We start from the raw sequence: 13,593 nt of genomic DNA, 5'->3' as shown, positions 1-13,593 counted from the left end.
CATGACCAAAATACATACACAAAACATCAAACAACAGAAACACACAAGCAGGATGCAAAAGCGGCACTCTTATAAAGGCTTTGCTGTTTTCAACAGTTTTGTGTCAAAAATGGCCACATTTTCATCTGTCATCATACATTTTAGCCCTGTGTTTCTGTAAATTTAAATTACCATGTGCTACTGAATGGATCAAAGATAATACAGGATATTTTTGTATTGTCAGTAATTAGAGACACAGAAGTGTTGATTGACCATAACAGCCTTTTTAAGAGGCAAAATTTATAAAAGCAAACATAAATCCAAACCTCAAAACAAAGTCCGTCCAAGCCAAAGCAAGCCATCACATGTTGGTTCATGAGCAAAAGGGACATTAAGATGTGAACTCACATATTGAAAACTTGTTGTTGGAGTCTTTGCCAGGGAATAATTTAACGCCCCGCGATTTAAAATCTACTGATCGCTTCACTGCAGAGGAGAACAGAATACAGAAAAGAGAAGGAAAATCAGAGAACAGATTTGATAAAGTGGAAAAAAATTATACCTAGCGAAGGAATTTTTTTTTTTTTAATGGCAGATTCTTCTCCCTCACAATGCTGGGAGAGAGAAGAGCATAGCGGAAAAGAAAGTTACAAAGGCAAAGTAAATTGTAAAATGGTGGAAAAAGACAGCGAGAGGGGCATAGAGAGACAAAAAGAGAAAGACAGAAGCACAAAGAGGGAAGAAAAGTTGGAAAAAAATGATTTCTACAATTGTATTATTCAGGATTTTTGTTTACAAGAAGCTTAATCTTTTCTCTCTCTCTCTCTGTCACTCAGACACATGCATCAGTTGTCAGAGTGTTTTGCTAGAAGCCCCATCATATTGTGAACAAAAGCTGGTAAAAGGAAATTGCAGCTTTAATCAAAATGACAATGATGCAGCTCTGTAATCAAAGCATTCAGATAATGGTATGTTATGGTTCCTTTAATCAGAGTAAATCAAAGACAAGAGGTGACAAACTGGCAGAGGGATCCCTGTGAGCATGGCCACTGTTTCCTAACACTGGTGGCATCACTTGATTACAAGGTGGGCAACACTGTATGTTGACATGGCGCTGCATGTATGGCTACAAAGACAGAGTGTGGGAGACAAAATGAGTGGGCGAAGGCTGTATTTGAAACTGTACACTAATAACAAAAACAAAACGCCCTGGGGTAATCTCAGTTTCACTCCCTCCAGATTTGTTTTTTTCTGCTCTACTTTGTCAAAATAAATGAATACATTAGCAACATAAATAATGAAAACACAAACATATCTTGTCTTGAGTGACACAATACGGTGACAAATCACTTTAATGAATGTCTGACAGACATCGCTTTCATAATGACCTGACTAGTCCATTGAATGGTGACAAATGGCTGAAGAGTTAATGTGCTACAATTATCTTAATGTTACACACTCGCTACATATATGCTCATACATCAGAGGTATTCTACTTGACGTGGGTGAATTACAACATGTGTATTTCATACCAATAATTACCCCAATGCTGCACAGTGTCTGAACGCATGCACGTTTGTGCTACTCTCCCATGTTAACACATCACAGAATCGATTAATGTGCTTACAATTAATCTAATGTTAAGTGGCTCAACATTAGCTCTATTTGGACACTATTGTAACTCAACAGTATAACAAATGAATTTTATTTCAGTTTGTGTCTGTATGAGACAAGGGGGTAAAAAAAAAATCAATCACTACCATATAATAGTGATTTTGACTTTAAAAAAATATATACAGGGTCCTTAATTATGAAACAGATGTTAATGGATTTTCTAAGCAGGGCAAATTCATACAGTTCTGCATCTTCTCATGAGGAACAAGTTGCTTACACAGTAACACTGTATATTTCAGCACCAACAGACCAACTGATAGTTGGTATGAAACATGTAAATAACCCGCTGAACCCAAACACTCACAGATGGACTTCATAATTTGCCAAAATTACAACATTTATCAAAGCCAGAAACTGCAAAAACAGACAGACTTTTCAGATTGTCAGCTTTCCAGTGGTGCTTGAACTCATCATCTGTGGTGTGCCGTTCCACTGGGAAACCTAATAAAATCTAAGCTTAAAATCGTGCCGCTTCAATTAGTGGCTCAGTTGTTACCAATAGTCACGTAACAAAAATGCAGTGATTTTTTTTGGCTGAACTGCAGGCAGTGTCTAAACAGAGCAGAAAAGAGACAAGTATGTAAACAACTTGTCAAGTAAGTAGTAAAATATCTGTAGTGTGCACAGTCAATAGAATGGGTCACACCTGTAAGCCCTTAGAAAACATGCGGTAACATGTTGATTCCTGGTTGTTTCAATTTTTGTAAAATGTGTAATTTAAGTAATTCAGCTTCAACTATAATTGTGTTACACTGCACAGAAGACATTTCTGAATTATCTCTACTTCAAGCCATAGTTATTGCTTGTTTCCATAGAGGTACAGGACTCTTTACATTGCAGTAAAAAGATAACAAGAGCTGAAAAGACACCCAGAAACTGCTTTTGAGGGTTAAATAAACAGCAATCTTGCAAACAAATCACCTTAATCACAAAACAACTACAAGTGACACTTGAATCTTTAATTTTGCCAAACTTAGACTTCATCATTTTTTCTTCCTTTGACAGAAATACCTACTGTAAGACAAAGAACATTTAATCACACAAGTTACAGCTTAAAGTAAAAAGTACAGTTTGTTCCATCTTTATTTATTCTATTGTTGCTTTATCTTTTAAGTTCAAATGTACGACTATGTGAGCAGAGATGGGGGCTGTAAAATATTTTTTCAAGTTGTGAAAAAGGTAGCCTTTTATTTTCAGTATACTGAACAAATGACCAATGCCCTTTAGATTTAAAAAAAAGAAAATCTGCCATAAATTCTCTTGTTAATGAGTTTGCTTGAAGCAACTCGTGTATTACAGCTGTTTATGGTAGCCTGCGAGCACCATGCACTCATAAATAAAACTCAAAAACACTTACTTCACAGCTATCCACCTACACAAGGCATGGAGATTATTATTCCTGACACGAGTGTCATAACTATTCAAGAGGGACCATGCTTGATATCTGATACTATAACTCTAAAATAAAAAGCCTGTTTCATTTACAATATTAAAGAGACGTGATTCATACAACCCCTGTCCATCTGAATATTCTCAGGTTATATGATAAATTTTCTGAAACAACAGCTGTATTTAAAAATATAGCTGGCAAGAAAATTGTCGAGTGAATAAATTTTCCATTTCATTGCATTGCTGACATGCCAGCAGAAATTTCAGACGCCTAAAGACTTTTTCGTACATCAGGTGGGATAGTCTACATTCAGATACGTAAATCATCATAGCGCCGGCAGCAAAACAGGACAGAAAGGGGTGCGAAACCGTATCTTGCACAATTGTATTATAAAATGTCCCAATTGTCAGAAACTGAGGGCATAAATTGACAGATTCTTGTCATATTGGATAACCAGGGAAACTGTGAAATAGATCCAAGGCTTGCAATCATGTCTGATACCGCCCCTGTCAGGCAGCCGAATCTGGAAACCTGGGCCAAGAATAGTTAAAAGTCAAATTTGTTTTCGCCTGTGCAAATTCATTCACTGTATCAAGCCCCTGTTAATAAGCATCATAAAACCTGTCCTGTGTGAATATGCATCAAAGTTAAATACGCCCATGTTAATATTCAAGCCTACAAGCAGCAGCTCTCCTGCAAACAACAGATGGAAGGGCAGATGCATTTAAGTAAACCATATTTATGAACTAAAATATTGCATATTTAACAAAACTATATTTTGCTAGACACAGAAAAACCGAATATCCAACAAAAGTTCAACAGTAATAAATTAGTCACAAAAGCAAAACAGCTAAAAAAAAATACATATGAGCCATATTTTTTAACAAAAGCACATCCTGAAGTCTGAGGTGGGATTAATGCTTTTCAATGCAAATTTAAAATCTGCTCTCTCCTTCCAAAATACACTAAAAACTAATACCAAAAGCTGCAGCTACCTTGTTACCCGAGGCGGGATCCAGATCAATGACTCACTTATTTTAGTCATACTGGCTTGTTACCCATAATACCATCTGGATTTCACATTTCTTAAGACTGGTGGTGTGCAGCAGTCAGACATTCTCTAAGGAAGTGATTCAAACAGATAGGCACCATGCACTTTGATTGAACTCACCGGCTTTTGGGCTAGATGCCCTTCTGCTGGTGTTTAAATGTACTCACCTGGGAAGGCAAACATTTTCTGCTCCAAACATAGAGGTATCTGCCTTAGTTTTACACTCAAATTCACACGGCTAACAGGTTGATATGAGGAAACGCTATTCATCCGGAAGGGCTCAAGGAGGGTTTGAAGCAGTTTAAATGGAACTGGTTGCTGTCAAAGAGATGGTGAAGGCTTGAGGTGGCTGGCAGCTAATGAATCATAAATGAAACAGTCAATCCTGCAAGAGAGGACGAATTAGCAGTTAATGCTTATTTGGAGCAAGAATCTATAATTATTTTATTTATTAAGCAATAGTTAGATTTAATAGTGCCTTTTGTAATTTGTCAAGCGTCCTTCGCCTGGCATTGATTAAACTTTTAAAACTGAAACTGGCTGCCTTAAAATGCCTTAGATATAACTCTACACCTTCTCTAGTTTGCATCTGTGCAGATTAGTTCCTGTCTCTATCTTCACCGACTCCATTGACATTTGCCTACAGTCCAAGCATACCTGCTATCCAATGACTCTGCTCAAATACTGTAAAACTACTCTATGATACACAATGGCAAGTTGTAAAAGTGGAACAACTGAAAGTTACATGTTCATGATTGTGAAGAAGTAGATGAAGTGATTTCTAGCATATAGAAACACTTAGAGAAATGTTAACAAGGGTAAAAACTGGATTTTTATTCGTGGGGGGTCTTTAATATATGTAGAAAAACGTTTCCTAAATGTATGCTTAACATGCAAATGTTGAAACTGACTGTGAAGTAGATGAAGTGTTTTCTATCACATTAAAACACTTAAAGACATGTTAGCAAGGGTAAAAAAAGTAGATTTTCATTAAGGTGAAGTCTTTAATTTATGGAGAAAAGAGTATTTTTCCATGGTTTTTTATTTGTTATTTGAGTGTTTAATACATATTAGTGGCTCAAATGTTACACATCAGCCACAACATTAAAACCACTGACAGATGAAGTGAATACCATTCATCATCTTGTTAAAAAGCACTTTTTTTGGTGGGAAAACGTGGGTCCTGGCATTCATGTGGATGTTAGTTTGACATGTAGAACCCACCCCAACATATTAGCAGACCAAGTATACTCCCCCCATGGCAAAATCACTCCCTACACTGGCTTCCTATCTGCCATAGAATAGATTTTAAAATCCTGCTGATGGTTTATAAAGCACTGAATGGTTTAGGCCCAAAATACATAGTTGATCTGCTGTCACTTTATGAACCATCTCGACCTCTGAGATCATCAGGTCCTGGCCTGCTTTCAGTCCCTAGAGTTAGAACTAAACATGGTGAAGCAGCGTTTACTCTTTATGCTCCACATAACTGGAACAAACTCCCTGAAAGCTGTAGGTCTGCTCCAACTCTTACTTCTTTTGAATCAAAGCTCAAGACTTTTCTGTTTGCCACTGCTTTCCTATTATAGCTTATTTCAACATGTTTTAAATAAAATGTGTAACTTTATTTTTTAATATATTTCAAATTTTTCATCATTTTAATTGTGCTTTTTTATCCTTGTCTGAATGTTTCCAATGCTTTTAATGTTTAATGTAAAGCACACTGAGTTGTCCCCGTGTATGAAATGTGCTATAAACATAACGCTAACAGGTGGCAGTGGCACAAAGGGGACTTGCACAATGTTAAGCAGATGGTTTTAATGCTGTGGCAGGGAGCTGTATTAACTAGATAATCATAATTTTAATATATTCAGTTAGTGGGTGCAATCAGTAGGTGATGGTGTTGTCAGTGCTGTCCTCACCCTCCACATCTGATGAGCTATGCCAGCAATCATACATCATCAGTGTGTGCCTGTTCAAACAACCTGCATTAATTCAACCAAGTACATTCCCAGCTACCCTAACTGTAATAATCCCAGTGCTAGCAGCCCCTTTTGATACAGCAACCACAGAACACCAATAATGAAAGCCAGCACTAGTAAACTGCAAGCTCCCACAATAATGTACAAGATGATAAAGGGGTAGTTCATAGATTTATGAGCTCATATGAACCCCCCGAGGCCCGCAGTGTCTCTGTACTCAGTTTGAATAATGGTTCTTAAGCTAAGACTGACAGGGAAAAGGACTTGGAGATTTATTTACACAAAAACCAAGTTGTATATTCCGAATGCGCTAGCTGCGCTCCCTTCCCTTGACTGTAATTATCCGGAGCACTTAGCATTTCAAGATGTGTGCACTTGATCATGAGTGGGTTTGAGACATTATGAGAGTCGTATCAAAGGTACCATGCAGTCGACAATATCCAATATGTCAACCTCCCTGAGGGATATACTGTCTCACTGCTGGAGTTGAATAATGTCTCTGTACCAGTGGTTGATTGGTGCTTCTGTTGTACTGACTGACTTATTTTGTTACCATAGCAGTGGCTGACTGATAATGCCGTCAGTTGTTCATTAGGAGCCAATCACAGCCCTGCAGACACAGAAACTCATGAATACGTAATGAAGAGAGATGATGCGGGGATGTGATTGGTGGGTTGTGCCGCGGGGAAGGAAACAGATTGTTCATACATGACAGACGCACAGACGACAGAAAAACACTGACAAACTCAGCTGCACACACTGCCGCAACACATCAACAAACAGACAGATTCCTCAGTGTAAAAGAGACATGTACAAACTGAAACACAAACTTGCAAATGCACAGACGTATACAGAACTTAGGACATTAGCACTGACAAGAGTGAGTTTGCATACAGATACATGGTGCACACAGCCCTTTATGTGCACAATAACACACACTCACACGTGCATGGACACACACACACACAGAAACACACAGTGACACACAAATATTGACAGCCAGGTGTTGGGGGTGTAGGGCTGGGCATTAAAGCAGAGTACCATGCAGGGAAGAGTGTGGACAGAATACCTAATCAATGTTACCTTAAGCATTTGCTAAATTGCATCTATGCATAAGATTGTATTTTTTCTCAAGCACTGGGGCAGAATTAGTAGAGAATGAACCAAACACGGGGAAACAAAGAATGAGTAAACAATGATAAACAGAGAAGGAAGCTAGTGTACTCCAGATTGAAAACAATGTCTTTATCTTATCTTCAACAATAAAATGAAAGGTTTTCAGTACGCAAACAGCCCATCAAGTATGTCTCTGCCCACAGTGCGTAGCAATTATGGCAGCACACACTGCGTCTGAGTAATGAACGCTCTAAATGTGCAATACACACAAGATGATGCAGTAGAACTCAATAATCTTGATACTATGTCCTGTGCTGCCCACTAGGAGGCAAACTGGCAAACTGTAAATGACCAAACGAATAACTACAGTAGGTGCTGGCTTTGCTGATAATCTTGACACCTAATTGGAATAGAATTGACTTACATTTCTATTCACATTCAAGAGGGAGCTCGTTGTAAATCATTGCATCGCTCTCATTTTCTGTGCTTGGGTCGTTGTAAAAACAATCACAGGTTGGGGTCTGAGTCAAGATCGCAACGAAATACAGCAATCACAAGAGCGTTGTGACATTTTCATCATGCTGATGCAGGAAGAAATAAAAATGCTTTCTAAACATTTAAAATTTTGGATGCAGAAACAGTCTATTGATTTAGAGGTGCTACCTGGAATTCAAACAGGATGACTACTGAAGGTCACAGAGAGCAGTCGGTGCAACATCTCCCTCCATTCTGTGTTGGGGGGAGTTCAGCCTTGTTTCACCTTTATTGATTAGCTGCATTATAGTTTAAATAAACCAAAGTGGACCATTTCCAAAACTGCACGTACACCTTCTTCACAGACTACAAAGTCTTACCATAAAGATATAGGCTTGGTACTATAATTGAAAGGGAAACAAGAGCAGGAATATATTGGATTGGGGCATCTTAATCTAACTGAACCTTCTATAGGCTGTCCTGAGGCATCAGGGTTGCTCACAGAAACACAGTTAGCTGCTCATAGAAACACAGTGTTTACCTCAGTTATCATCATCTGTTGTTAGCAGTCTGCTGGAAGCCAATTTATTTTGGTTGATTGGAATCAACTGTTGCAAAAAACTTGAACATGCACCAGCTAGGACAGTGTGAGACTCCTGGGCTTACACTTGATTTTAATGTTTGAAAATACAAAACGGTGTGAAATGCTGAAAGAGATCTCCATCTGCTTTTAGCAAATTCTGAATCAGGAGAAGTGCAGACATGCTGAGGCAGTAAATATTAGCAAATCAAGAAAGGAGCTTTTCTTGATTTGCAATCACAGTATAGATATTCTTATTTACTGAATGTCATTACAGTTGGACAATTAGCATATAGTTCATATCTGAAAGGCTGATACATGTATGATAATGCTATTCACATACAACACTTTGTTTACCTCTAACTGTAAAATTGACCTTATTGGGATTTGAATAACAATATTTCCTGATAATGTTCAGTAACTTCTGCTAATGCGCTACACATGCATCACTGTCACTTATCTTTAAAAATCCTTAAAATAACATATCACAAACATAACCTCTAACCTCTGAGAGATGCTGTATGGATCCTCAGAGAACCTTATCTTTGAATCACATCCTCTCAGGAATTTTTAAGGCTCTCCCTCCTTTTTGGGGGGTTTCATCTGCCCAGTTTGCTCTGAATGCTGATCACACTTTTTTTTAAATTAAGTCTATTTAAGAGATTTAGACATGGGGATTCTGGTGAAGTAAAAGTCATTTTGTGCTTTTAATCACTATGTTTTCAGGAAAACTGTTACATCCTCACTTTGCAGCATTGCCAGGATCTCTCCACTCTCATTTTCTGTGTTGTTAATGTTATTTAATATAAGCCAGAGAATATTTCTCAGTGGTCAAAATAAAATGTGCTCAATAAATGGAACACTTTGAAACTATTTATTTGACTAGAAGGCTTGCTGATGGACCTGCTGACTGGCTGTCAACTCTAGTGAATATCTCATTGACTCAATATGGATTACTTCATGAATAACAATTAAGACTACAGAAAATCTAGCTGGTTTATAGTGTTTGATGGTCAAAATTGCAGATTAATTATCGTTGTCAGGTTTCATAGGCTGTTATTGGAATTGAGAAAAATATAGTGATCAAGATAAAATGTTGTATGACAGAGTTGTAAAAACACGTGAAATGAAAAGGGATTTGACAAAAGAACTGAAAATAAGATTCACTGAAAACAGGACATGCTCATATAAACGTTACTTCAGTATTACCTTCAGTGAGTCTATTGTTTTTTTTTTTTACTGCAAATCACAGATACATTCTCTTTCTATTTGACCAACTAAACAATGGCAAATGACAACAAATTACATTCCTAAGTCAAAATGTTGTATTTTATAGCTGCACAAAGTATAATTTGAAAAGTAGGGTCTCAAATGATCTCAGATAATTACAACCCGGTGTCTTTATCAAGTGCAAAGTCAAAACACTGTATATATAAAATATAGCCTTCATTTGAAATATTGCAGTAGCTTTGGTTTCTTTTGATAAATTGCATCACTACCAGAGTAATTATACTTCTTTAAATTACATTTCAGCAAAAGGAACACATTAGAGTAACATTGCTTTGGTTATGCATCCCAACTCAGTCACTTAAAGTTGCCATTTAGATTCCAAGTCCTCCACACCCACATCTCACGTTCTGTATTTAACATGAGTAGAAATAGAAAACAAGACACTGTGGTGTGACAAACAAGTAACCCAACACTTTTCAAGAATTTAGAGTCTCAGTCAGTGAGTGCACACAGCTTCCCTAAAGTACTGACTGTGGGTGCTCAGTTCAAACACCTTCCAAATATCCCTGTAAGGAACATTAGCAGGCCAGGTAAGAACACACGTTTAAATTTGACAACCTGGACAGCTAATCTGACTGATTGTCGAATTCACCACATTACTGTAACATGCTATTAAGCACTTTGTTATTGTACAATACTAGGAAATGTCCCATTAGTATTTACTTGACATTTAACAATGGACAAAGCCCGACGCCATTTCATGAACTAATTGAATCTGTTTTGTGCATCTAGTTATTCCAACTAAAGTTAGCACTGTGAGTTAGTTGACTTGTTTCCAGCTAACTTGTTTAAAAATGAGAGTCTGTAGACGAATTTCAAGCACTTGATGGTTACATGCATATTATTGTCCTGGAGACTGAGAATAATGTTGCATGTGCCAGACAGAAAAATCACCTTCTTTGCCAGATGATATAAACACAAGACAGCATTGTTCTTGACTTGCAGCACAGAGCTTGTTGAACATATGTATAATAGCTGAAAACATTTATGTATTTACCAAACAAATCAAACACTACCTTGGAAAACACTGCCTGGGTGAGGCAGAGCTGCAAGCATGAACCTGCACTCCGACAGAAGCCGGGATCTGCTTCAAACATCGGAGCATTGACTGGATAACACATTCAAAGATGGCACCTGATTTGTTCTGATGGGGGAAAAAAAAACTGCCATGTTCCAGTGGACTTCTTCTCACTTCGACAATTCTGGGCCCTACTCTGGAACATCTGGAACATCTGAGACATCGTCTGGCTGACTTTGTCTTCACACATGAATGGGATAAAATAGTCATGTGGCTCCTCTACACTTTCCAAATGGTACTGCACTAAACGGCTGTAATTCTCACAATAAAAAGAGTCATTCTGCAGGCTTTGTGAACCCTCAGAAAAATGTATTGACCTTTTATAAATGCTCTTTTACCAATTGTGTATGGGAAAAATGCTTTTCAGGCCACATGATGGATACAGACATTGTAGTTCGAAACATTTTTCACATTTTGCACTCAATGCAAATATTTCTGGCTGGAGAAGCATTAGTTAAATGACTGTAGCTGAATAGCTGAGTGAACATGTGACTCACTGGCTGACTGAAGCCATGTGTGACATACAGGCTCACTATGTGTCCATGGCTTTTACACTGGTTCTGCTTATGAATAATTGCACAGAGAGCATGTTTTTCTTGAAAAAAGTATAACCCTGAAAATGATCAAAGTTGACCTTTTTGATGAGAGATGAACTCGTTCTTATATTATTTAACAGGTAAGATGACTGGCTGTATTTGTTGGGGTTGAGACCATATTACTCTGGCCAGAACATGGAATATTCAACCACAGAAGCTATAAATGGTCCAGAGCTTTGACTGTCACGTAGCCTTTTACCACAACTCGGCTTCCCCAACCTCTCACGAGCTATAAACATGGACGCCTTCACAAAGAATCTGTTGTAACTCAATAACAATAATTGCAGAGTCCACACACACACACACACACACACACACACACACACACACACACACACACACACACACACACACACACACACACACACACACACACACACACACACACACACACACACACACACACACACACAATTTTTTTCATTTGTTTATTTTTTTCACTATTTACTCTAATTTTATAGATGTGCGTATAACAATCATCCATCCATCCATCCATTATCTATACACCGCTTATTCCTCACTAGGGTCGCGGGGGGTGCTGGAGCCTATCCCAGCTGACTCGGGCGAAGGCAGGGGACACCCTGGACAGGTCGCCAGTCTGTCGCAGGGCTACATATATAGACAAACAATCACTCACACATTCACACCTACGGGCAATTTAGAGTAATCAATTAACCTCAGCATATTTTTGGACTGTGGGAGGAAGCCGGAGTACCCGGAGAGAACCCACGCATGCACAGGGAGAACATGCAAACTCCATGCAGAAAGATCCCGGGAAAGCCGGGACGCGAACCAGGGATCTTCTCGCTGCAAGGCGAAAGTGCTAACCACTACGCCACTGTGCAGCCCGTATAACAATCAATGGGAGGAAAAAAAAGAACCTGCAGAGTAACGAATAATGAAATTATCATTGATTTCAGCCCTACAACAAGACATTTTAAAGGTCCCTAATGGTATGAATCCATTTTTATTGTGTTTTGCATGTCTTAAAAACTTGGAAGTTGAAAAAAAAAGCTGGAAAAATATGAAGATCCTCAATTCCTCTAACCCTCATATTAGCTTGATGGCCCCCCAGTTTCACAGGCCAGTCAGAATTTTATTCAGTATCTAAGTAGAAACTGAAGAACCAATAGTTGTTGAGCTAAAAACTTGTAAAATGCTGTCCCATTACTCCCCACTGCTTCCACAGTGAGCCATTCAGAAGGAGAAGCTGCCTAACAGTTCACCAACACGCTTCCAAGCTGCCGCTCTGCACCAGTAAACTACTCATTTTAAAAGCACAACACTGTCTGGAAAATTCGTCAAACACAATCGTTAAAAACAACAGCTGTGTTGTGAATTTGGCATCGCTTCCATGTGAAATGTTGGCTCAGAGAGAAAGCTAGAAGCGTGGAAATGGTCTCAAACCCACATTCAAATCTATGTTTGCTGCTGTATGCTCAACTGCTTTGTTCAGCGCTTTCAATCACAGACGCAGAGACAGTCTTCTTCCTGAAGGGGCATTTGAAGCAGCAGCAGTTTAACTATCCCAATACAACTGTGGGAAAATGAAGCATCTTCTAAGTATGTTGAGCTGAAAAATTGAAAGACTACCAGTGACTTTTAATGAATGTGCCAAAAAGGGGCACAATATGCTGCCTTTAAATCTACATCAAGATCGGTTATATAAAACATGGTTGCTTTCTTGGAAATCTCCATGTGGCGTTTCATTCTGCAGTCCACACTACAGACAAAAAGCATCCCAGCTGAACATTTTAGCTTGCCACCATCTCAGGGTAAACCACTTACATATCTTGGGCAGAGTCCCAAAACAAGAAGTTGTAAGTACAAGGATGATTAAATGCACTTACAGGAACTCCCACAGTGGGAAGCATCAGCTTTGATTTCATCTCAGCCTGCAAAAGCACTACACAGAGATCCTATAGCATGTTTGAAAACACACTCATCACTTATTGTCTTTCTATTTTAGGGCAAACTGAATATTTAAATGTGTTCTGGTCCTGAGGTAAAAAACATTTGCTCTTGCACAGAGATGTTGATATAGCCACATAATTACTTAGCTTCAATTAAACATGCTAATGGACACTTAATGGCTGTGCTGATATTAAGCTGTGTAGGAGGCAAGGAGGTCCTGAAAGATAAAGTATGACATATTGATAAAACAGTTCAAAATTGTAGAAAAATATCAATATCAAAACACTAATTACAAAGAAAAAAAAGAATATGTGACACTGACACCTACTCCGACTACATTTTTCTTTACACTGTTTATTATGTGAAATATATACTCAAATGCTAACATTTGTAGATATTTTATCATTCCTGTAAATATTAAAAGGACTGCCTGAGATATTGTGAATAAAATTATGTAACTAAGAGTGAC

The 13,593-nt window shown here is 38.2% G+C and overlaps 1 protein-coding gene across 2 annotated transcripts in view; it reads right to left on the bottom strand.

Annotated features, from left to right (window-relative positions):
• The window catches only part of csmd3b (CUB and Sushi multiple domains 3b), a 349,486-nt gene that overhangs the window by 128,578 nt on the left and 207,315 nt on the right, over positions 1-13,593 (bottom strand). For both annotated transcript variants that reach the window (XM_055017938.1, XM_055017939.1), the window contains exon 9: positions 388-465. In XM_055017938.1, coding sequence (XP_054873913.1) covers positions 388-465 — 78 coding nt within the window. The remainder of the gene's footprint in view (positions 1-387; positions 466-13,593) is intronic.

Source organism: Amphiprion ocellaris, chromosome 15, assembly GCF_022539595.1.
Source record: "Amphiprion ocellaris isolate individual 3 ecotype Okinawa chromosome 15, ASM2253959v1, whole genome shotgun sequence".
Lineage (NCBI taxonomy): Eukaryota > Metazoa > Chordata > Actinopteri > Pomacentridae > Amphiprion > Amphiprion ocellaris.
This window is presented reverse-complemented; position numbering and strand designations above follow the sequence as displayed.